At 42.1% G+C, this 25564-nt stretch overlaps 2 protein-coding genes and 1 long non-coding RNA gene across 8 annotated transcripts; all 3 read right to left on the bottom strand.

The window, feature by feature from the left end:
- Positions 1 to 765: 765 nt before the first annotated feature.
- ubr7 (ubiquitin protein ligase E3 component n-recognin 7) lies at positions 766 to 11885 on the bottom strand (the record flags this gene model as incomplete). Of its 5 annotated transcripts, none has more annotated exon segments than XM_032510532.1 (11): positions 766 to 931; positions 1189 to 1334; positions 1371 to 1425; positions 1505 to 1574; positions 1835 to 1935; positions 2701 to 2754; positions 3089 to 3184; positions 6568 to 6628; positions 6741 to 6886; positions 9084 to 9200; positions 11568 to 11882. In XM_032510532.1, coding segments are annotated over 10 exon segments (1012 nt in total), but the record flags the coding sequence as incomplete, so codon positions are not given.
- A 567-nt stretch (positions 11886 to 12452) lies between these two features.
- On the bottom strand, positions 12453 to 16481 carry LOC116685501 (uncharacterized). Of its 2 annotated transcripts, none has more exons than XR_004330966.1 (3): positions 16126 to 16400; positions 16001 to 16084; positions 12453 to 12462 (listed from the first exon to the last, which is right to left on the bottom strand). It is a non-coding gene; the product is annotated as an uncharacterized LOC116685501 (long non-coding RNA). The 2 variants fall into 2 exon arrangements; XR_004330965.1 differs by lacking the exon at positions 12453 to 12462 and adding an exon at positions 16418 to 16481 and having other exon boundaries at positions 15524 to 16084; positions 16126 to 16343.
- Positions 16482 to 17001: 520 nt separating this feature from the next.
- Positions 17002 to 24385, bottom strand: tmem251 (transmembrane protein 251). The gene is made up of 2 exons (XM_032510534.1): positions 24155 to 24385; positions 17002 to 17699 (listed from the first exon to the last, which is right to left on the bottom strand). Exon 2 carries the CDS (start codon positions 17689 to 17691, stop codon positions 17113 to 17115), a length of 579 nt encoding a protein of 192 aa, XP_032366425.1. The 5' UTR covers positions 17692 to 17699; positions 24155 to 24385; the 3' UTR covers positions 17002 to 17112.
- Positions 24386 to 25564: the final 1179 nt, after the last annotated feature.

Genomic DNA, 25564 nt, shown 5'->3' with positions numbered 1-25564 from the left:
AGTTCTAGTATTTTCATGTAGTTTAATGGTAGTTTGATGCTACTTCTCTGGTAGTTTCTAGTATTTTCATGGTAGTTTAATGGTAGTTTGATGCTACTTCTCTGGTAGTTTCTAGTATTTTCATGGTAGTTTAATGGTAGTTTGATGCTACTTCTCTGGTAGTTTCTAGTATTTTCATGGTAGTTTAATGGTAGCTTGATGCTACTTCTCTGGTAGTTTGATGCTGCTTCTCTGGTAGTTTGATGCTGCTTCTCTGGTAGTTTAATGCTACTTCTCTGGTAGTTTCTAGTATTTTCATGGTAGTTTAATGGTAGTTTGATGCTACTTCTCTGGTAGTTTGATGCTACTTCTCTGGTAGTTTGATGCTACTTCTCTGGTAGTTTCTAGTATTTTCATGGTGGTTTATTGTAGTTTGATGCTACTTCTCTGGTAGTTTCTAGTATTTTCATGTAGTTTAATGGTAGTTTGATGCTACTTCTCTGGTAGTTTCTAGTATTTTCATGTAGTTTAATGGTAGTTTGATGCTACTTCTCTGGTAGTTTCTAGTATTTTCATGTAGTTTAATGGTAGTTTGATGCTACTTCTCTGGTAGTTTCTAGTATTTTCATGTAGTTTAATGGTAGTTTGATGCTACTTCTCTGGTAGTTTCTAGTATTTTCATGTAGTTTAATGGTAGTTTGATGCTACTTCTCTGGTAGTTTCTAGTATTTTCATGTAGTTTAATGGTAGTTTGATGCTACTTCTCTGGTAGTTGACGTTGTTTACCGTGGATGATCTCGAGCTGCTGAACCCGGTTCAGGTTGTCCAGCGCTGACATCAGCGGGTCGGGTCCTTGGAGACGCTGCTCGCTGCTCTTCCCTTTGTTCTCGTAGGCGAGGACGGTGTCCGACTCGTCCAACAGGAAGGACAGGCCGGCTGCAGACAGACGCTCCTGGAGACAGACGCTCAGACGTCATTTAATACACAGTATATCTACACATGCTGCATATATTCATATAATATATAAACACATGTCAGCTGATCTTTAACCCTCATGCTGTCCTGAATCAATGTTCTTTTTAATTCCCTAAAATATCGCGACTGATTCCACACAACGCTCTGAGCTGAGTGTGTGTTTTGAAATAGTTAGACAGGAAGACGACGCGAGGGTGGAAGATCCCGACGGGCGAGATTTCGGGAGATTTGAACCTTGCAGGTGTAGCAGGAGCAGAGCTTGGATCGCCACGCCGACGGCCAGAACACGGCTCCTGATTGGACCCTGTTCTGACCAATCGCTTGCAGCTCCTTCAGTCTGCAGCCTGGCTCCGCCTCTGCGTGGCCCTGCCCCTTACAGTCTGGCCCCAACTCTTCAGGGCCCCGCCCCTCGCTGCCTGGCTCCGCCTCCTCACGGCTCCGCTTACAGCTGGGCTCCGTGACATCACCACCCTGTCAGATAAAGTGATGTCACTGTTTTAATTGATTCGAATGTGATGGAGAGTTAGTCACATGATCACATGATTCTCACCTTCTCTTCTTCTTTAGGAACGCTTGTGATTGGTTCCTCCTTCACCTCAACACCTGCACCTGGAAATGAACACATACAGGAAGTAATTACACAAACAGGAAGTCATCACACAAACAGGAAGTGTAAAGGCAGTAGCAGCACTTCGGAACCTGGGATGACTTAATAAGTTTACTGGAACACCACTGGCTTCAGGGCAATTAGTAGACAGGGGGCAGGAATGGGTGGCACACCACTGGCTTCAGGGCAATTAGTAGACAGGGGGCAGGAATAAATGAAAACAGGAAACAGGAACCAGTCAGAGACAGGAACCAGAATTGTGGTTTACCTGACAGGTGAGCAGCGTAGGTCCAGAGGAAAGAGTTGTTGTTCATACAAGATTCACAGATCATCTCCTGCAGCTCCACGCCGTCTGGAACCGCCACGCCCAGGTGCTGCAACACAGACAGGAAGTACGCAACACAGACAGGAAGTACGCAACACAGACAGGAAGTCAGCAACACACACGCTGTCTATTTGCTGGATGGTTTCAGGTTACCTCCCCCTACGGTACTGTCTATTTGCTGGAAGGTTTCAAGTAACTTCCCTACGGTACCGTCTATTTGCTGGATGGTTTTGGGTAACCTCCTTACGGTACCGTCTATTTGCTGGATGGTTTCAGGTAACCTCCTTACGGTACCGTCTATTTGCTGGATGGTTTCAGGTAACCTCCTTACGGTACCGTCTATTTGCTGGATGGTTTCAGGTAACCTCTTTACGGTACTGTCTATTTGCTGGATGGTTTCAGGTTACCTCCCCCTACGGTACCGTCTATTTGCTGGATAATTGGTAGCTAATGTTAGCAGATAAGCCCGTTGACAGCGACGTTATTGTTCATATTTTGGCCCAATGTTTCCTACTGTAGTGGTCGTCATAGTGACTGAAAGTGTGATGTGTGATGCTAAAAAGAAAAAAGTACGAGGTGTTTTCAAGTAAGGTACATTATTGACGTTCAAAAACACCGTGTGTGTGTGTGTGTCTGTGTGTTTCCTTGTGTGTATCCGTGTGTGTGTGTGTGTCCATGTGTGCGTCCATGTGTGTGTGTCCCTGTGTGTCTGTGTGTGTGTGCGTGTCCATGTGTGTGTGTCCCTGTGTGTGTGTGCGTGTCCATGTGTGTCCACGTGTGTGTGTCCATGTGTGTGTGTCTGTGTGTGTCTCACCCTGCCGTGCAGCCAGTCCTCACACACCACACACTGGATCATCTCGTCCTCCACCTGCAGTCACAGCCAATCAGACACAGGGATTCAGGAAGCAGAGCACATATGAAGTAGATTTGGTCATTCTTAAAAACTGTTGTTTTTACTGCTAACATAAAAAAAAAATCTGTTCCACAGCATGGATTATATTACATATCTTTACATTTCTTTATGAAACATCTAAAATGTATTTATGATTTAGGGGGTTAGGGGTTTAGGGGGTTAGGGTTAGGGGGCTAGAGTTGGGGGTTAGGTTTTAGGGTTAGGGGGCTGGTGTTAAGGGGTTAGGGAGCTAGAGTTGGGCACTAGGGGGCTAAAGTTGGGGGGTTAGCCAATCGGAGCTGGAGCTCACCTGGTCGTCGGGGTCGGGGTACGGCCGGCTGCAGGTGCAGTAAACACCAAAGAAGTTCTGACTGTATTTATTCTGACTGTTGAGATCCTCCTTCCCCTGGAAAGCACACATCCACACACACACACACACACACACACACACACACACACACACACCACACACACACACACACACACACAAGACACAGAAACACACACACACACACCCACACACACACACCCACAGAGACAAACACAGACACACGCACACGCATGCGCACACACACACACACACACACACACACACACACACACACACACACACACACACACACACACACACACACACACACACACACACACACACACACACACACACACACACACACACACACACACACAGAGAGAGAGACACAGAGAGTGTTAGCCCCTTTCCTCATTTCCTGTTCCTTTGCATGTTTGTCACACTAAGTGTTTCGGAACATCAAACCAATTTAAACAATAGTCAAGGACAACACAAGTAAACACAAAATGCAATTTGTAAATGAAGGTGTTTATTATTAAAGGAGAAAAAAAATCCAAACCATCATGGCCCTGTGTGAAAAAGTGATTTTCTCCTTGTTAAAACATACTATAACTGTGGTTGTCCACACCTGAGTTCAATGTCTCTAGCCCCCCCCAGGCCTGATTATTGCCACACCTGTTCACAATCAAGGCATCACTTAAATAGGAGCTGCTTGACACAGTAAGGTCCACCAGAAGATCCTTAAAAGCTACACATCATGCCGAGACCCAAAGAAATTCAGGAACAATTGAGAAAGAAAGTAATTGAGATCTATCAGTCTGGAAAGGGTTATAAGCCATTTCCAAAGCTTTGGGAATCCAGCGAACCACAGTGAGAGCCATTATCCACAAATGGAGAAGACATGGAACAGTGGTGAACCTTCCCAGGAGTGGCGGCCGCCCAAAATTACCCCAAGAGCGCAGCGACGACTCATCCAAGAGGTCACAAAAGACCCCACAACAACGTCCAAAGAACTGCAGGCCTCACGTGCCTCAGTTAAGGTCAGCGTTCATGCCTCCACCATCAGGAAAAGACTGGGCAAAGATGGCCTGCATGGCAGCGTTCCAAGGAAAACCACTGCTGAGCAAAAAGAACATCAAAGCTCGTCTCAATTTCTCCACAACACATCTTGATGATCCCCAAGACTTTTGGGACAACATTCTGTGGACCGATGAGACAAAAGTGGAACTCTTTGGAAGGTGTGTGTCCAAGTATATCTGGCGTAGAAGGAACACTGCATTTCATAAAAAGAACATTATACCAACAGTAAAATATGGTGGTGGTAGTGTGATGGTCTGGGGCTGTTTTGCTGCTTCAGGACCTGGAAGACTTGCCGTGATAAGAGGAACTATGAATTCTGCTGTCTACCAAGAGATCCTGAAGGAGAATGTCCGACCATCTGTTCGTGTACTCAAGCTGAAACGAACTTGGGTTCTGCAGCAGGACAATGATCCTAAACACACCAGCAAGTCCACCACCGAATGGCTGAAGAAAAACAAAATGAAGACTTTGGAGTGGCCTAGCCAAAGTCCTGACCTGGATCCTATTGAGATGTTGTGGTATGACCTTAAAAAGGCCGTTCATGCTCCAAAACCCTCTAATGTAACTGAATTAGGACAATTCTGCAAAGACGAGTGGGCCAAGATTCCTCCAGGACGCTGTGAAAGCCTCATTGCACGTTATCGCAAACGCTTGGTTGCAGTTGTTGCTGCTAAGGGGGGCCCAACCAGTTATTAGGTTTAGGGGGCAACCACTTTTTTACACAGGGCCATGATGGTTTGGATTTCTTTTCACCTTTTAATAATAAACACCTTCATTTACAAATTGCATTGTGTGTTTACTTGTGTTGTCCTTGACTATTGTTTAAATTGGTTTGATGTTCCGAAACACTTAAGTGTGACAAACATGCAAAGGAACAGGAAATGAAGAAGGGGGCAAACACTTTTTCACACCACTGTAACATCCCAGAGTCCTGGTCTAGACCTGCTCTTTATGAAGACCTGGGAGATAAATAACATCCCAGAGTCCTGGTCTAGACCTGCTCTTTATGAAGACCTGGGAGATAAATAACATCCCAGAGTCCGGTCTAGACCTGCTCTTTATGAAAAGACCAGGGAGATAAATAACATCCCAGAGTCCTGGTCTAGACCTGCTCTTTATGAAAAGACCTGGGAGATAAATAACATCCCAGAGTCCGGTCTAGACCTGCTCTTTATGGAAAGACCTGGGAGATAAATAACATCCCAGAGTCCGGTCTAGACCTGCTCTTTATGAAGACCTGGGAGATAAATAACATCCCAGAGTCCGGTCTAGACCTGCTCTTTATGAAGACCTGGGAGATAAATAACATCCCAGAGTCCGGTCTAGACCTGCTCTTTATGGAAAGACCTGGGAGATAAACAACATGTGTCCTGCTACGTCCTGCTACGCTCTGCTGCGTCCTGCTACGTCCTGCTACGCTCTGCTGTGTCCTGCTGTGTCCTGCTACGTCCTGCTACGCTCTGCTGTGTCCTGCTACGTCCTGCTACATCCTGCTACGCTCTGCTGCGTCCTGCTACGTCCTGCTACGCTCTGCTGTGTCCTGCTACGCTCTGCTACGCTCTACTACGCTCTGCTGCGTCCTGCTACGTCCTGCTACGCTCTGCTGTGTCCTGCTACGCTCTACTACGCTCTGCTGTGTCCTGCTACGTCCTGCTACGCTCTGCTGTGTCCTGCTACGTCCCGCTACGTCCTGCTACGTCCTGCTACGCTCTGTTGTGTCCTGCTACGCTCTGCTGCATCCTGCTGTGTCCTGCTACGTCCTGCTACGCTCTGCTGTGTCCTGCTACGTCCTGCGGTGCCTTGTAATGCCCACAGTGCCCTGCTATGCAATGAACTACAACAAAGAACTGCTACAAACTACTATTTTTTGGGACTGTTATTTCCACTCTTCATTCTAACCTCAACCGCCCCATCAGACACCGCCTACCGAGAGCCTGGGTCTGGGTCTAGGTCTGTCCCAGGTTTCTGCCTTAAAGGAAGTTTTTCTTTGTCACTGTTACTTGCTCTGGAGGAAACCACTAGACCTGCTCTATCTGTAAATTATAGAGAGGTCTAGACCTGCTCTATCTGTAAATTATAGAGTGTGGTCTAGACCTGCTCTATCTGTAAATTATAGAGTGTGGTCTAGACCTGCTCTATCTGTAAATTATAGAGTATGGTCTAGACCTACTCTATCTGTAAAGTGTCTTGAGATAACTCTTGTTATGAATTGATCTATAAATAAAATTGAACAGAATTGAATAGAGCTGACCAATACCTTAAATTAGGATCACAGCAATGTGATGGAGGAAAACTGATTTTAGACATTAACTCTAGTGAGAGACAGGCTGTTAGCCAGCCCGCCCGCCCGCCCCCCCCTGAACAGAAGCAGCCAATCAGCTTCAGATCAAACTCACAGGAAACAGTTTACACTGCAGCTCGGTGAACTTCCTGTTCCCACAGTCGCAGCGGAAGTTCCTGCAGAAGAAGAAGAGTCAGACTGATCATCAGCAATATTCATATTTTTTATCTAGTATTACGTATGTGTGTGTATGATTATTCTTTATGTATTCAAAGGTTGACCTCTGACCTCTTGGTGTAGAGTTCGAAGAGCTCGTGGCCTTCGTGACATTTGTAGGAACACGCCAGGCACACGCCTGCCGCAACGCCGCCCGCCACGCCGGACGCTGGAGTACACGTACTGCAGGCATACAGAGCCTGACGCTTCACATAGCCCTGAAACACATTAACATAGGCACCGGCTAATTACTGCTAACTAACATGCTAGTTAACATAGGCACCGGCTAATTACTGCTAACTAACATGCTAGTTAACATAGGCACCGGCTAATTACTGCTAACTAACATGCTAGTTAACATAGGCTAGCTTAACATGCTAGTTAACAAAGGACCGGCTAATTACTGCTAACTAACATGCTAGTTAACATAGGCACCGGCTAATTACTGCTAACTAACATGCTAGTTAACATAGGCACCGGCTAATTACTGCTAACTAACATGCTAGTTAACATAGGCACCGGCTAATTACTGCTAACTAACATGCTAGTTAACATAGGCACCGGCTAATTACTGCTAACTAACATGCTAGTTAACATAGGCACCGGCTAATTACTGCTAACTAACATGCTAGTTAACATAGGCACCGGCTAATTACTGCTAACTAACATGCTAGTTAACATAGGCAGCTACGGCTAACTAACATGCTAGTTAACAAAGCACCGGCTAATTATGCTAACTAACATGCTTCAACATAGGCACCGGCTAATTACTGCTAACTAACATGCTAGTTAACATAGGCACTGGCTAATTACTGCTAACTAACATGCTAGTTAACATAGGCACCGGTAATTACTGCTAACTAATATGCTAGTTAACATAGGCACCGGCTAATTACTGCTAACTAACATGCTAGTTAACATAGGCACCGGCTAATTACTGCTAACTAACATGCTAGTTAACATAGGCACCGGCTAATTACTGCTAACTAACATGCTAGTTAACATAGGCACCGGCTAATTACTGCTAACTAACATGCTAGTTAACATAGGCACCGGCTAATTACTGCTAACTAACATGCTAGTTAACATAGACACCGGCTAATTACTGCTAACTAACATTAGCGTTAGCTTAACCCTAACCTACTGTTCTATGGTAAAGTTATAAATACACTGTTCTCCATAGTAACTGATAAAGTTATAAGTTTAATATATATATATATTAGGGCTGCACAATTAATCGAATTTTAATCGCGATCACGATTTGGACTTCCCACAATAAAATTTGCGTGATCGAGCGATTATTTTTTAAAAACGTCATTTCATAGAACGCTACGGGTTTTTTGCAAAGCCAATCTCCCGCTCCATAAAGCCGTCTGCTCATGAGCCAGTCAGAGTAGTTCACTGCACCCTGCAGCTAGTTTCTAGATGTAGACAGTCCCAGAGGACAGAGTAGCGTGAGGAAAACTCAACAGATAGCAGTCGGTAATACGTCAGTCTTGAAGTTTACCAGTAAGCGCAACACTTTGTCCCATCTGTTGTTTTTCAGATAACAGCAGTGACCAGTGCTAGTCGGTGCTAGTAGCGTCTGTTAGCTGTTAGCTAATAGCGTCCGTTAGCTGTTAGCTAGTAGCGTCTGTTAGCTGTTAGCTCCTCTAGGACGCACCGGTACTAATGTCCTCGCATCCGCTGCAATGCTGTTTATATGGATATGGTTTAATTTTGCGTTACATGACCCATTTCGTCTGTAAAGCCGTGCCTGTGTGGGATCTTTCTACGCTCTCTCTCCTCCAATCTCTCCTCTCTCTCTCTCTTACTCTCCGCGCCCCGCCACACAGCGGCCGCGGTCCACACTTCGATATTTGTCTACAGTTTAAATTTTTTATTAGCACAGCTGTATATTGTTAAATACGAGGGGCAAACCTGTATTTGTACCAGTGTTTCCGTGGGTAACTCTGCTATCGCGGCCGCTACGGCGAAGAACACAGAAGAAGTTATTGAATGCAACTAACTTCAGTTGGTAGAGTCACAGCGTGAGACGGAGCTGCTGGACCGAGACCGGGACCTGGACCTGGGCCAGAGATGTGACCCTGGCCAGAATATCATAGTTAATAAAAATGCAGCGCAGTGAAGATAGACGTTTCATACACACGACGTGTGTATCCGCCATTCAACCCGTGCTGGACCGTTCATAATGATCAGCCGTCTCTCTGTGAGTAGCGTCCATCACACTCCCTCTCCAGTTATAAACAGCCTACGTGACAATAAAATTTGTTTTGGTTGAAATCAACAAATAATCGTGAGAATAATCGCAATCAAAATTTTGATCAAAATAATCGTGATTATCATTTTGGCCATTATCGTGCAGCCCTAATATATATATATATATATATATATATATATATATATCAAACTGACCTGAGGATAGGAGCAGAGGTCAGAGTCACTTCCTGCCAACACGGCCGAAGCTTCTTCCTCCAACTCTTCATTTTCCTCCAGAACATCCACGAGAGACATCGTCTGCTCCTCCGCCATCTGAGAGGACACGCTGTTACCATGGAGACCAACATCTGAGAGGAAACACTGAAACCACGGAGACCAACTTCTGAAACTACTGTCTGGTGGAGTATATCTCCACCAGACTCCATTTAAATAATCACTACTTTTAGCGTGTATAGAGCAGCATATCTCCACCAGACTCCATTTAAATAATCACTACTTTTAGCCTGTATAGAGCAGCATATCTCCACCAGACTCCATGTAAATAATCACTACTTTTAGTGTGTATGGAGCAGCATATCTCCACCAGACTCCATGTAAATAATCACTACTTTTAGCGTGTATAGAGCAGCATATCTCCACCAGACTCCATTTAAATAATCATACTTTTAGCGTGTATAGAGCAGCATATCTCCACCAGACTCCATTTAATAATCACTACTTTTAGCCTGTATAGAGCAGCATATCTCCACCAGACTCCATGTAAATAATCACTACTTTTAGCGTGTATAGAGCAGCATATCTCCACCAGACTCCATGTAAATAATCACTACTTTTAGCGTGTATAGAGCAGCATATCTCCACCAGACTCCATGTAAATAATCACTACTTTTAGTGTGTATGGAGCAGCATATCTCCACCAGACTCCATGTAAATAATCACTACTTTTAGCGTGTATAGAGCAGCATATCTCCACCAGACTCCATGTAAAAATCACTACTTTTAGCGTGTCTAGAGCAGCATATCTCCACCAGACTCCATGTAAATAATCACTACTTTTAGCATGTATAGAGCAGCATATCTCCACCAGACTCCTTGTAAATAATCACTACTTTTAGTGTGTATAGAGCAGCATATCTCCACCAGACTCCATGTTAATAATCACTACTTTTAGCGTGTATAGAGCAGCATATCTCCACCAGACTCCATGTTAATAATCACTACTTTAGTGTGTATAGAGCAGCATATCTCCACCAGACTCCATGTTAATAATCACTACTTTTAGTGTGTATAGAGCAGCATATCTCCACCAGACTCCATGTAAATAATCACTACTTTTAGTGTGTATAGAGCAGCATGTCTCCACCAGACTCCATGTAAATAATCACTACTTTTAGCGTGTCTAGAGCAGCATATCTCCACCAGACTCCATTTAAATAATCACTACTTTTAGCGTGTATAGAGCAGCATATCTCCACCAGACTCCATTTAAATAATCACTACTTTTAGCCTGTATAGAGCAGCATATCTCCACCAGACTCCATGTAAATAATCACTACTTTTAGTGTGTATGGAGCAGCATATCTCCACCAGACTCCATGTAAATAATCACTACTTTTAGCGTGTATAGAGCAGCATATCTCCACCAGACTCCATGTAAATAATCACTACTTTTAGCGTGTCTAGAGCAGCATATCTCCACCAGACTCCATGTAAATAATCACTACTTTTAGCATGTATAGAGCAGCATATCTCCACCAGACTCCTTGTAAATAATCACTACTTTTAGTGTGTATAGAGCAGCATATCTCCACCAGACTCCATGTTAATAATCACTACTTTTAGCGTGTATAGAGCAGCATATCTCCACCAGACTCCATGTTAATAATCACTACTTTTAGTGTGTATAGAGCAGCATATCTCCACCAGACTCCATGTTAATAATCACTACTTTTAGTGTGTATAGAGCAGCATATCTCCACCAGACTCCATGTAAATAATCACTACTTTTAGTGTGTATAGAGCAGCATGTCTCCACCAGACTCCATGTAAATAATCACTACTTTTAGCGTGTCTAGAGCAGCGTATCTCCACCAGACTCCATGTAAATAATCACTACTTTTAGCATGTATAGAGCAGCATATCTCCACCAGACTCCATGTTAATAATCACTACTTTTAGCGTGTATAGAGCAGCATATCTCCACCAGACTCCATGTAAATAATCACTACTTTTAGCATGTATAGAGCAGCATATCTCCACCAGACTCCATGTTAATAATCACTACTTTTAGCGTGTATAGAGCAGCATATCTCCACCAGACTCCATGTAAATAATCACTACTTTTAGCATGCATAGAGCAGCATATCTCCACATGTAAATGGGTGAATTAAGAGTTTATTCCAACCAGACCAGAGTGGTGATTGTTGAACAGAGGAAAGATGAACCAAGACGGCTTTTGGTAGTTTTATTTAGTTTCTGTCCACTTTAAATGAAGTGTGTTTTACGATGGTAAAATAGTGATTATTTACATGGAGTCTGGTGGGTTTGGTGATGGGGATTTCTGCCTGATCGAACAACAACATGCAGCCGTTTGAATCAGTTAGCTTCACCAGTGATGCTAATTGCGTTAGCTTCACCCGTGATGCTAATTGCGTTAGCTGCTCAATAACACAAACTTACCGAGTCAGACAGCAAGCGACCCTGGTACCAGAAGCCGGACGGGTCACACCGAACTGTTAGAGATGTAATAATAAACTATTTAACGGAACAAACGCGATCAATAATAATCATCTAGCTAGCTGCTCCGCGCTGCGCAGCTGGTGCCACTTCCGCTTCACTTCCGCCTCGCTGCGGGTCAGAGTTGACGCCTTTAAAACATACATAAATAATCAATAAAACTACTTAAAAGAGCCAAAGTAACAACAAACTCAGTTTAATGTGAAATAAACGTTAACGTCGTGATGATGTAAAACCGTTTAAAGACAGTTGGCTCTGTGGACTGTTCACGTGTCCCTCGGAAGTTTCACCGTTAAGTCTTCAGTTATGGATCACAGATCGGTTCTTAGTTTTGTTTCATGTTTAGAGTATTAAAAAAGCGTGCTGTCCACGCGCAGAGAAAGAAACAAAAACACAACAAGCATGTTAAAGACTGCTTTACTACTAAACTAATAAAATCCCCAGCGTCACCTGAAGGCAGCACGCGGTGCGTGATGACGCAGAAAGATGGCGGCCGTGGCTGTGTTAGCAGAGCTGAGGCTCAGAGACGGACAGAGAGAGAAAATCTGCGTTAAAGTAGAAAATAATCTGAGTTCTCTGATCAACGGGATACACCAGCTGAACGCGAAAGCTTCACGGCTCCTCAGCGAGCTGGTGGAGCGGGAAAACCCCCGTGGAGCATGCGCAGAACAAGGTTAGCTTACAGCTAGCATTAGCTACACAATACCATCTGAGATGTAAACAAACGGTCTTCCTGTTCCCTAACCCCCTGTACTTGTCTGTCTCTCTGTCTACCATGGAGACCAACATTTGATACTACTGTCTCACCTGAAACACCCCCAAAATCACCAACACCAGACTCCATGTAAATAATCACTACTTTTAGCGTGTATAGAGCAGCATATCTCCACCAGACTCCATGTAAATAATCACTACTTTTAGCATGTATAGAGCAGCATATCTCCACCAGACTCCATGTAAATAATCACTACTTTTAGCGTGTATAGAGCAGCATATCTCCACCAGACTCCATGTAAATAATCACTACTTTTAGCATGTATAGAGCAGCATATCTCCACCAGACTCCATGTAAATAATCACTACTTTTAGCGTGTATAGAGCAGCATATCTCCACCAGACTCCATGTAAATAATCACTACTTTTAGCATGTATAGAGCAGCATATCTCCACCAGACTCCATGTAAATAATCACTACTTTTAGCGTGTATAGAGCAGCATATCTCCACATGTAAATGGGTGAATTAAGAGTTTATTCCAACCAGACCAGAGTGGTGATTGTTGAACAGTGGAAAGATGAACCAAGACGGCTTTTGGTCGTTTAATTTAGTTTCTGTTTACTTTGAATGAAGTGTGTTTTACGATGATAAAAGTAGTGATTATTTACATGGAGTCTGGTTTGGTGATGATGATTTCTTGTCTCTCTGTTTTCCATTCTTTGTCCCCCAGTCTGTTATCTTTTTATTTTTCTACTTGTTTGTCTTTATGTATATTTCTGTATATTTTCAGTATATGAGTCAAAATAAAATGATAAAACAGGCTGTTAACTCTCAGCAGGCCAGGAGGAAGAGGAGAGTGATGAAGAGGAAGAGGAGTCTCTAAACTGTCAACCCCAACCCCCCGCTAAAAGATCCAAACCCGAAACCCTCTGACCAGCTGATGCCCCAATGACATCACGTGTAATTGTTCACCTGATGACATCACATTCACCTGTTCACCTGAAGATGACATCACGTTCACCTGTTCACCTGAAGATGACATCACGTTCACCTGGTCACCTGAAGATGACATCACGTTCACCTGTTCACCTGAAGATGACATCACGTTCACCTGGTCACCTGATGATGATGTCATGTTTCTATTCTCTTTTCTTCTACTCCATCAATCATTAAATGATTATTAATCAGCCATCGTGTGTTTACTGCAGATTAATTAAAACACTGGGTCTCAGAGTGTAGAGGGTCAGGCTGGCAGTTCGATCCCCAGCTTGTGTGTGTGTGTGTGCGTGCGGACGCACGCACACACACACACATGAACAGGTGGAGCTATGTCCAGCCAGGTGGAGATAACCAGGATGAACAGGTGGAGCTATGTCCAGCCAGGTGGAGATAACCAGGATGAACAGGTGGAGCTATGTCCAGCCAGGTGGAGATAACCAGGATGAACAGGTGGAGATAACCAGGATGAACAGGTGGAGCTATGTCCAGCCAGGTGGAGATTACCAGGATGAACAGGTGGAGCTACGTCCAGGATTCATCCAGGATAACTTGAATATCCCGGCTTAATCCCTTATCCTAGTTTCGTGCATCAGGCCCCAGGTCTAGACCAGGACTCTGGGATGTTATTTATCTCCCAGGTCTTCATAAAGAGCAGGTCTAGACCAGGACTCTGGGATGTTATTTATCTCCCAGGTCTTTCATAAAGAGCAGGTCTAGACCAGGACTCTGGGATGTTATTTATCTCCCAGGTCTTCATAAAGAGCAGGTCTAGACCAGGACTCTGGGATGTTATTTATCTCCCAGGTCTTCATAAAGAGCAGGTCTAGACCAGGACTCTGGGATGTTATTTATCTCCCAGGTCTTTCATAAAGAGCAGGTCTAGACCAGGACTCTGGGATGTTATTTATCTCCCAGGTCTTTCATAAAGAGCAGGTCTAGACCTGGGGCCTGTTGCACAAAACTAGGATAAGGGATTAAGCCGGGATATTCAAGTTATCCTGGATGAATTTCATTAATTAATTTATTAATTTATTAATGTAGAGATATTCCAGATGATATTAATGTAGAGATATTCCAGATGATATTAATGTAGAGATATTCCAGATATTAATGTAGAGATATTCCAGATGATATTAATGTAGAGATATTCCAGATGATATTAATGTAGAGATATTCCAGATGATATTAATGTAGAGATGTTCCAGATGATATTAATGTAGAGATATTCCAGATGATAATAATGTAGAGATATTCCAGATGATATTAATGTAGAGATATTCCAGATGATAATAATGTAGAGATATTCCAGATGATATTAATAGCAGACTGGTCAGAGACCAATAACTTCATGATTCATGTTCTTGTTGCTTGTCCTTCTCTAATGAAGGGTAGTTTGTGTTACTCCTTAATAAGTGGGCCTATTGTTTTTATTATATATATATTATTATATATATATTATATTATAGCTTACATTGGTTTCATAACCTTCTCATTAGTCTCCCATCACCGGTATAATAACGTGTCTATATACAGCACGTATGTAGTGGAGTTATCATTCATCTCACCGGGAACACCACGATGCTTCTTCATCTTTTTATTTTGGTGCGGTCACTTGTCAGAAGAATAAAAAACATGAATATTGTTTTACATATATGCTCACAGCGTGTATTGAAGTCACTTCTTTTTTTTCTAGTTGCTGTCCCTTTCTGATTGTTCTGTATGAACATTAATTGTATAAATAATTAGATATATCTTATAGAGATTTGGGCGTGGTTGTAAAACATGTTCTCACGTTGTGAAGAAGGGTTTGACATTAAGCCTAAAGTCCTTGGTCCATTTCCTGAGGAACATTAGTTCCTCTGCTCTCTTTTGAGGCAAAGTAGATATTTTTACACCCCCACACATTCAGTCGGTCCGCTATGTCGGGCTTTTTCTCTCCGTTTGATAAGAGCCGTATTTCCCTCTCTGCATATTATATTCTTCTCCTCCTCGTTACTGTCCATTAGAAGCTGCTGCTCATTGGGTGAAACATCTGGCGCATGCGTCTTCTCATCTCTGCATCAGGAAATCTGGGATCGATACCGTGGTCTATCTGAGAAAGCCGTGAACGTGCACTTATCCTGGTTATCTCCACCTGGCTGGACATAGCTCCACCTGTTCATCCTGGTTATCTCCACCTGGCTGGACATAGCTCCACCTGTTCATCCTGGTTATCTCCACCTGGCTGGACATAGCTCCACCTGTTCATCCTGGTTATCTCCACCTGGCTGGACATAGCTCCACCTGTTCATCCTGGTTATCTCCACCTGGCTGGACATAGCTCCACCTGTTCATCCTGGTTATCTCCACCTGGCTGGACATAGCTCCACCTGTTCATCCTGGTTATCTACGTGTAACCGATTAAGCCGTGATGAGCAGGTCTCACTAAGTCAAGCTGCACTTTTTCACTCATCCTGGATATCTTTATTCTGCCTTTGTGCAACAGGCTCCAGGTCTAGACCGGACTCTGGGATGTTATTTATCTTGTTATGTTGTTATTTAGCTTGTGTGTGTGTCCGCACGCACACACACATAATAACATCACATAATAACAGACCCTAACAACAGACCCTAACAGACCATAATAACAGACCCTAACAGACCATAACAACAGACCCTAACAGACCCTAACAGACCTTAACAACAGACCCTAACAGACCCTAACAGACCTTAACAACAGACCATAACAACAGACCCTAACAGACCCTAACAGACCTTAACACAGACCCTAACAGACCCTAACAGACCTAACAACAGACCCTAACAACAGACCATAATAACAGACCCTAACAACAGACCCTAACAGACCATAACAACAGACCCTAACAGACCATAAAACAGACCCTAACAACAGACCCTAACAGACCCTAACAGACCTTAACAACAGACCTTAACAACAGACCATAATAACAGACCCTAACAACAGACCATAACAGACCATAATAACAGACCATAACAACAGACCCTAACAACAGACCATAACAGACCCTAACCAAACAGACCATAACAGACCATAAACAACCTAACAACAACACAGACATAATAACAGACCCTAACACAGACCATATAACAGACCCTAACAGACCCTAACAGACCCTAACAGACCATAATAACAGACCCTAACAGACCAATAACAGACCCTAACGACTAACAGACCATAACACCAGACCATAAAAACAGACCCTAACAGACCATAACAGACCCTAACAGACCCTAACAGACCATAACAGACCATAAAACAGACCATAACAACCATACCAAACAGACCATAATAACAGACCTAACAGACCATAACAGACCCTAACAGACCATAACAGGACCCTAACAACAGACCTAACAGACCATAATAGACCATAACAGACCCTAACAGACCATAATAACAGACCCTAACAGACCATAACAGACCCTAACAGACCATAACAGACCCTAACAGACCATAACAGACCATAATAACAGACCATAACAGACCCTAACAGACCATAATAACAGACCCTAACAGACCATAACAGACCCTAACAGACCATAACAGAACAGACCATAATAACAGACCCTAACAACAGACCATAATATTTGTTGTTTATTTCTCACATTAAAGCAAATTAAAACACTTAATCTACAAAACGTCACATTGTGTTTCTATTTTATTGTTGAATAAAGTTGTCACGGTTACCAGCGTGTGTCATGTGATTCGTCTGAAATAAAACATTTCTTTTTTGGGGGAGGGATTTAGGTAATTAACACAGGCACACAGGAAGTGACATCACAAACAGTCTGGGGCTCTGTGATTGGCCGGGTCCTGTAGGTGTGGATGAGCGACGGGGCTCTGTGATTGGCCGGGTCCTGTAGGTGTGGATGAGCGACGGGGCTCTGTGATTGGCCGGGTCCTGTAGGTGTGGATGAACGACGGGGCTCTGTGATTGGCCGGGTGGTCTAGGTGTGGATGAGTGAAGGAGCTTTGTGATTGGCCGTTTGCGTGCGGCGCAGCGACTGCAAAGCAGCACGAGGCAGACAGGAAGTACGCAGTAGCCAATAGCGCGTGGGTCGGCGCGTGTGCACGAGAACAGGAAGAGGAAGAGCTGCAGGTACGGCAGCAGGAAGGCCGACGCCCACAACCACACAGGAAGCGCTGGCATGCGGGCGCCGAGGCCCCGGGCCCAGCTGGGGGGGGGCGGCGCCGACGGGCCCGATACGCCGCTCTGCACGTGCTCCAAACCCAGACTGCGGACCTCAAACACGTAGTACGCCGCCGCCACGCTCAGCAGCAGGAAGAACGCCACGGAGACCCAACCCAGCCGCTGGCGGAAGTTCATCATCCTCCATACTGGAAAACAGAGAATATAGACACTCATCATCCTCCATACTGGAAAACAGAGAATATAGACACTCATCAGCCTCCATACTGGAAAACAGAGAATATAGACACTCATCAGCCTCCATACATGATATATAAAGAATATGGACACTCATCAGCCTCCATACATGATATATAAAGAATATAGACACTCATCAGCCTCCATACATGATATATAAAGAATATGGACACTCATCAGCCTCCATACATGATATATAAAGAATATAGACACTCATCAGCCTCCATACTTGATATATAAAGAATATAGACACTCATCAGCCTCCATACTTGATATATAAAGAATATAGACACTCATCAGCCTCCATACATGATATATAAAGAATATGGACACTCATCAGCCTCCATACATGATATATAAAGAATATAGACACTCATCAGCCTCCATACATGATATATAAAGAATATGGACACTCATCAGCCTCCATACATGATATATAAAGAATATAGACACTCATCAGCCTCCATACTTGATATATAAAGAATATAGACACTCATCAGCCTCCATACATGATATATAAAGAATATAGACACTCATCATCCTCCATACTGGAAAACAGAGAATATAGACACTCATCAGCCTCCATACTGGAAAACAGAGAATATAGACACTCATCAGCCTCCATACTGGAAAACAGAGAATATAGACACTCATCAGCCTCCATACATGATATATAAAGAATATGGACACTCATCAGCCTCCATACTTGATATATAAAGAATATAGACACTCATCAGCCTCCATACATGATATATAAAGAATATAGACACTCATCATCCTCCATACTGGAAAACAGAGAATATAGACACTCATCAGCCTCCATACTGGAAAACAGAGAATATAGACACTCATCAGCCTCCATACATGATATATAAAGAATATGGACACTCATCAGCCTCCATACATGATATATAAAGAATATAGACACTCATCAGCCTCCATACTTGATATATAAAGAATATAGACACTCATCAGCCTCCATACTTGATATATAAAGAATATAGACACTCATCAGCCTCCATACATGATATATAAAGAATATAGACACTCATCCTCCATATCTAATATATAAAGAATATGGACACTCATCAGCCTCCATATATAATATATAAAGAATATGGACACTCATCAGCCTCCATATCTAATATATAAAGAATATAGACACTCATCATCCTCCATACATGATATATAAAGAATATAGACACTCATCAGCCTCCATAGTGGAAACAGAGAATATAGACACTCATCACCTCCATACTGGAAAACAGAGAATATAGACACTCATCAGCCTCCATACATGATATATAAAGAATATAGACACTCATCCTCCATATCTAATATATAAAGAATAGGACACTCATCAGCCTCCATATCTAATATATAAAGAATATGGACACTCATCAGCCTCCATATCTAATATATAAAGAATATGGACACTCATCAGCCTCCATATCTAATATAAAGAATATAGACACCATCAGCCTCCATACATGATATAAAGAATATAGACACTCATCAGCCTCCATATCGATATATAAAGAGTATAGACACTCATCAGCCTCCATACTAATATATAAAGAATATAGACACTCATCAGCCTCCATGCATGATATAGAAGATTATAGACACTCATCAGCCTCCATACCTAATATATAAAGAATATAGACACTCATCAGCCTCCATGCATGATATATAAAGAATATAGACACTCATCAGCCTCCATACCTAATATATAAAGAATATAGACACTCATCAGCCTCCATATATAATATTTAAAGAATATAGACACTCATCAGCCTCCATATATAATATATAAAGAATATGGACACTCATCAGCCTCCATACCTAATATATAAAGAATATGGACACTCATCAGCCTCCATATCTAATATATAAAGACTAGAGACACTCATCAGCCTCCATACCTAATATATAAAGAATATAGACCTCATCAGCCCCATACCTAATATATAAAGAATATGACACTCATCAGCCTCCATATCATATATAAAGAATATGGACACTCATCAGCCTCCATACCTAATATATAAAGAATATAGACACTCATCAGCCTCCATATCTAATATATAAAGAGTATAGACACTCATCAGCCTCCATATCTAATATATAAAGAATATAGACACTCATCAGCCTCCATACCTAATATATAAAGAATATAGACACTCATCAGCCTCCATATCTAATATATAAAGAGTATAGACACTCATCAGCCTCCATATCTAATATTTAAAGAATATAGACACTCATCAGCCTCTGTACACTACCTCCTTCTGCAACTCGGTATGTCCTTTTTCACAGAAAAAATCAAGAACATCCCCAGCATCTTGGATCAATCCCTCACCTCAGCATCTCAGATAACCTTCTTCATCCACACACTCATTCTCCTCCTTCCGTCTCCCCACTATTTCAGAAATCACAGACTCACCCGGAATTCCAAGCCATCTACTTGTAAACTTGATCCCCTCCCCCACCCAACTTGTTAAAGCCTGTCTTCCCTCCCTTGTCCCCCCCCTCATCTCTGCTATCATCCACTCCTCCCTTACCACTGGAACCGTCCCTACATCCTTCAAAACTGCTGCCATCACCCCTATTTTGAAAAACCTGGTGCCGACCCATCCAACTTCACAACTTCCGTCCTATTTCCAATCTTCCCTTCCTCTCCAAATTCTTGAAAAAACAGTTGCCTCTCAACTCCATTCTCACCTATCCCACAATTACCTGTATGAACAGTTCCAGTCCGGTTTCCGCCCCCTCCATAGCACTGAAACAGCACTCATCAAAATCACCAACGACCTCCTCATGGCAGCTGATTCTGGACTCCTCACCATCCTCATCCTCCCCGACCTGAGTGCAGCATTTGACACCATCTGTCACACACCACCCTCCTCAATAGGCTATCTTCCATTGGCATCACCCACACTCCGTTAGACTGGTTCACATCTTACCTCTCTGGTCGCACACAGTTTCATTCAACTCAAGTCCTGTGAATCCATTCCCTCCTCCGTCACTTCAGGTGTGCCCCAGGCGCTGTTTTGGGGCCCCTACTCTTCATCATTTACCTGCTTCCCCTCGGCAATATCTTCCCGCAAATTTAACATTCACTTCCACTGTTACGCCGATGACACCCAGCTCTACCTCTCCCCAACACCCTCTCCACTCTCCCGCCCACCTCCCTTACGGATTGCATCTCTGAAATAAATCTGGCTCACCCAAAACTTCCTCAAATAAACAGCAATAAAACCGAGGTTCTCCTCATTGGCACCAAAGCCACTCTTCCCAAAAACACAGGTTTTTCTCTCTACAATTGACAACCGCTCCGTCTCACCCCCCCCAAGGTTAAGAGTCTGGGTGTCATCCTTGACAGCACATTATCCTTTCAACCCCATGTCAATAACATTACCCGGTCTGCCTACTTCCACCTACGTAACATCCATCGCCTCCGCCCCTCCCTTACCCCCCACACTGCTGCAATTCTGTCCACAGTCTCGTCACTTCCCGTCCGATTTTTGCAACTCTCTCCTCTTCGGTCTCGCTCACAAATCCCTCCCACAAACTCAATTGGTCCAGAATTCAGCACCCCCGCATCATAACTCGAACCCTCCTCCACCACATCACTCCTGTCCTCCCACAGCTCCACTGGCTCCCGTCCAGTTCCGTATCAAATTCAAATCCTTCTTTAGCATTCAAGGCCATCCCAACCTCGCCCCCCCATATTTGTCTGATCTCCTCCAGCGTCCCACTCCCTCCGCTCCCTCAGATCCCTTCCTCCATAAACCTGTCTGTCCCCCCCGCCCGTCTCACCACCATGGGGGGGCAGAGCATTTACCCTCTCTCCCCGTCTCTGGAACTCACTACCCCCCCCCCCAACTCAGAAACATTGATTCATTCCCCCCTTTCAAATCACAACTAAACACACTGTTTATAAGTTCGTATCCCCTGAATGTCTTTGCCCGCCTTTTCTGTTGTATAGTATATTTGTTTTGCTGTTGTGTAGTATTTGTTTTGCTGTATAGTATTTTTATTGTGTTTTGTATATTTTTTTTTTGCTGTATAGTATTTGTTTTTCTGTTGTATAGTATTTGTTTTTCTGTTGTGTATATTTGTTTGCTGTATAGTATTGTTTTTTGTTGTATATATTGGTTTGCTGTATAGTATTTGTTTTGCTGTATAGTATTTGTTTTGCTGTAGTAGTTGGTTGTTGCTGTATAGTATTTGTTTTTCTGTTGTATAGTATTTGTTTTTCGGTTGTATAGTATTTGTTTTTCTGTTGTATAGTTATTTGTTTTGCTGTATAGTATTTGTTTTGCTGTATAGTATTTGTTTTTCCTGTGTATAGTATTTGTTTTTCCTGTGTATAGTATTGTTTGCTGTTTATAGTTTTGTTTTTTGTTTTGCTGTATAGTATTTGTTTTGCTGTTGTTAGTATTTGTTTTTGTGCTGTATATATTGTTTTTCTGTTGTATAGTATTTGTTTGCTGTATAGTATTTGTTTTTCTGTTGTATAGTATTTGTTTTTTCTGTTGTATAGTATTTGTTTTGCTGTATAGTATTTGTTTTTCTGTTGTATAGTATTTGTTTTGTGCTGTTGTATAGTATTTGTTTTGCTGTATGATTTTGTTTGTTTTCGTGTGTATAGTATTTGTTTTTCTGTTGTATAGTATTTGTTTTGCTGTTGTATAGTTTTGTTTTTGTTTTGCTGTATAGTATTTGTTTTGCTGGTTCTATTATTTGTTTTGCTGTTTGTATAGTATTTGTTTGCTGTTGTATAGTATTGTTTTGCTTTTATAGTATTTTTTTTGCTGTTGTGTAGTATTTGTTTTGCTGTTCTTATTTATAATTCCCTGTGGGCGTCCTTGAGTGCCATGAAAGGGTCTTTAAATTAAATGTATTTATTATTATATTATTATTATATCTAATATATAAAGAATATAGACACTCATCAGCCTCCATACATTATATAAAGAATATGGACACTCATCAGCCTCCATATCTAAAATATAAAGAATATAGACACTCATCCTCCATACTAATATAAAGAATATGGACACTCATCAGCCTCCATATCTAATATATAAAGAATATGGACACTCATCAGCCTCCATAATACATATACGAATATAGACACTCATCAGCCTCCAATATATATATAAAGAATATAGACACTCATCAGCCTCCATATATAATATATAAAGAATATAGACACTCATCAGCCTCCATATATAATATATAAAGAATATAGACACTCATCAGCCTCCATATATAATATATAAAGATATAGACACTCATCAGCCTCCATATATAATATAGAAGAATATAGACATCATCAGCCTCCATATATGATATAAAGAATATGGACACTCATCAGCCTCCATACCTAATATATAAAGAATATAGACACTCATCAGCCTCCATATATGATATATAAAGAATATGGACACTGTCTTTGTGATGGAGAAAAGGTGACGGATGGATTCTACATCCTGGTCCCCACTGTGGAACATGGAGGAGGAGGTGTGATGGGGGGGGGCCCACACCATCAATTGACCGTCATTTATTTTCCAACAGGGCCATGACCCCAAACACCCCCCCCCCCCCCTATATATATATATATATATATATATATATATATATATATATTATATATTATATACACACACCAGTTACAGTAACACCAGCATATGCTGTTAATAAGCAGCTTTAAACCTGACCTAGGCTCACTGTGGCTGAGTGCTAAGGGCTGAATACACCAGACTCCATTCATATTTTGGGCAGTTTAAGAACTGTTGTATCTAGTTGAGTATCAGAGATTTAACGTTAACAACATTAATTCTTATTTAAACCAAGTTCACTGTACTGTACTCTCAGAACAAGACTCCAGTCATGTTTTAGCTCATTTTTATGCTTTTAATAAGCAGCTTTAAACCATGACCCATTCACCCTGACCTAGGTTCCCTGTGGCTGAGTTCTATAGACTCGGTGAGCCAGACTCCATTCATTTTTCAGCCCATTTTAATGCTGTTCATTAGCAGATTTAACCCTGACCTAGGTTCCCTGTGGCTGAGTTCTATAGACTCGGTGAGCCAGACTCCATTCATTTTTCAGCCCATTTTAATGCTGTTCATTAGCAGATTTAACCCTGACCTAGGTTCCCTGTGGCTGAGTTCTATAGACTCGGTGAGCCAGACTCCATTCATTTTTCGGGCAGTTTAATTCTCAGCCAGCTGTCTCTTGCCGACCTCCATCTTGCTCTCTATTGATTTACACACAGGCAGTTAGCAGCACGTTAGCACACTGCTAAAAGTTAGCATTGTGCTAACGGCTTGGCAGTGTACTACCGGGTTAGCATTAAGCTAACGGGTTAGCTCGTGCTTCTGTCAGCTCTTACCTTCCTTCGCGCTGAATCTTTTAAACTACAACTCTGTTGGAGGCTCGTTTTAACCGGTTTTAACCGGATTTAACGCGCTGTGGGTCACGGGAGTCTCGTCGTCTTCTCTTCCTGTTTTGTCACCTGATACCAAGGGATGACGTCATGACAGTGACCGTCTGGAGCATGTTGTTATTATTATTATTATTATTATTATTATTATTATTATTATGGTCTGGAGCTCAAACAGCATCTCTGCAATTTTTATTTTTTTAAATTTAACTAAACTTAGCTGTTTACCATGGAGACAGTAACCCTTGAGACCTGTTACCATGGAGATGGGTTGAAGGCAACTCGTTCAGATAAAATTATCAGAAACTGTTTGATAATAATCTGATTAATTCATCACGTCACTGTAATTAAGTCATATTTTTCATATACCTTTACTTTTTAAAGAAGTAGTTTTTAAAATCTTAGTTTTACTTCAGTTGTAGTAAAGTTCTTTGAAAATAAGTAACTAGTAACTTTATCTCAAAAAAGATGTTTAGTACAAAATAGTACTACATTACATATATTATATATATATTATATATATATATATATATATATATTAATATGGGTTGGTTGATATTCTGCTCTATACGTGCTAAAAGTATGATTATTACATGGAGTCTGGGGAGATATTCTGCTCTATACACACTAAAGTAGTGATTATTTACATGGAGTCTGGTGGAGATATGCGCTCTATACACGCTAAAGTAGTGATTATTTACATGGGTCTGGTGGAGATATGCTGCTCTCTACACGCTAAAAGTAGTGATTATTTACATGGAGTCTGGAGGAGATATGCTGCTCTATACATGCTAAAAGTAGTGATTATTTACATGGAGTCTGGTGGAGATATGCTGCTCTATACACGCTAAAAGTAGTGATTATTTACATGGAGTCTGGTGGAGATATGCTGCTCTATACACTAAAAAGTGTTATTTACATGGAGTCTGGTGGAGATATGCTGCTCTATACATGCTAAAAGTAGTGATATTTACATGGAGTCTGGTGGAGATATGCTGCACTATACATGCTAAAAGTATTGATTATTTACATGGAGTCTGGTGGAGATATGCTGCTCTATACATGCTAAAAGTAGTGATATTACATGGAGTCTGTGGAGACATGCTGCTCTATACACGCTAAAAGTAGTGATTATTTACCATGGAGTCTGGTGGAGATATGCTGCTCTATACATGCTAAAAGATGATGATTTACATGGAGTTGTTGGAGATATGCTGCTCTATACACGCAAAAGTAGTGATTATTTACATGGAGTCTGGTGAGATATGCTGCTCTATACACGCTAAAAGTAGTGATTATTTACATGGAGTCGGTGGAGATATTGGCTGCTCTATACACCCTAAAAGTAGTGATTATTTA

This window comes from Etheostoma spectabile, unplaced genomic scaffold (assembly GCF_008692095.1).
Source record: "Etheostoma spectabile isolate EspeVRDwgs_2016 unplaced genomic scaffold, UIUC_Espe_1.0 scaffold00569898, whole genome shotgun sequence".
Lineage (NCBI taxonomy): Eukaryota > Metazoa > Chordata > Actinopteri > Perciformes > Percidae > Etheostoma > Etheostoma spectabile.
Note: the sequence above shows the minus strand (reverse complement) of the source record. Positions and strands in the feature narration are given on the sequence as shown.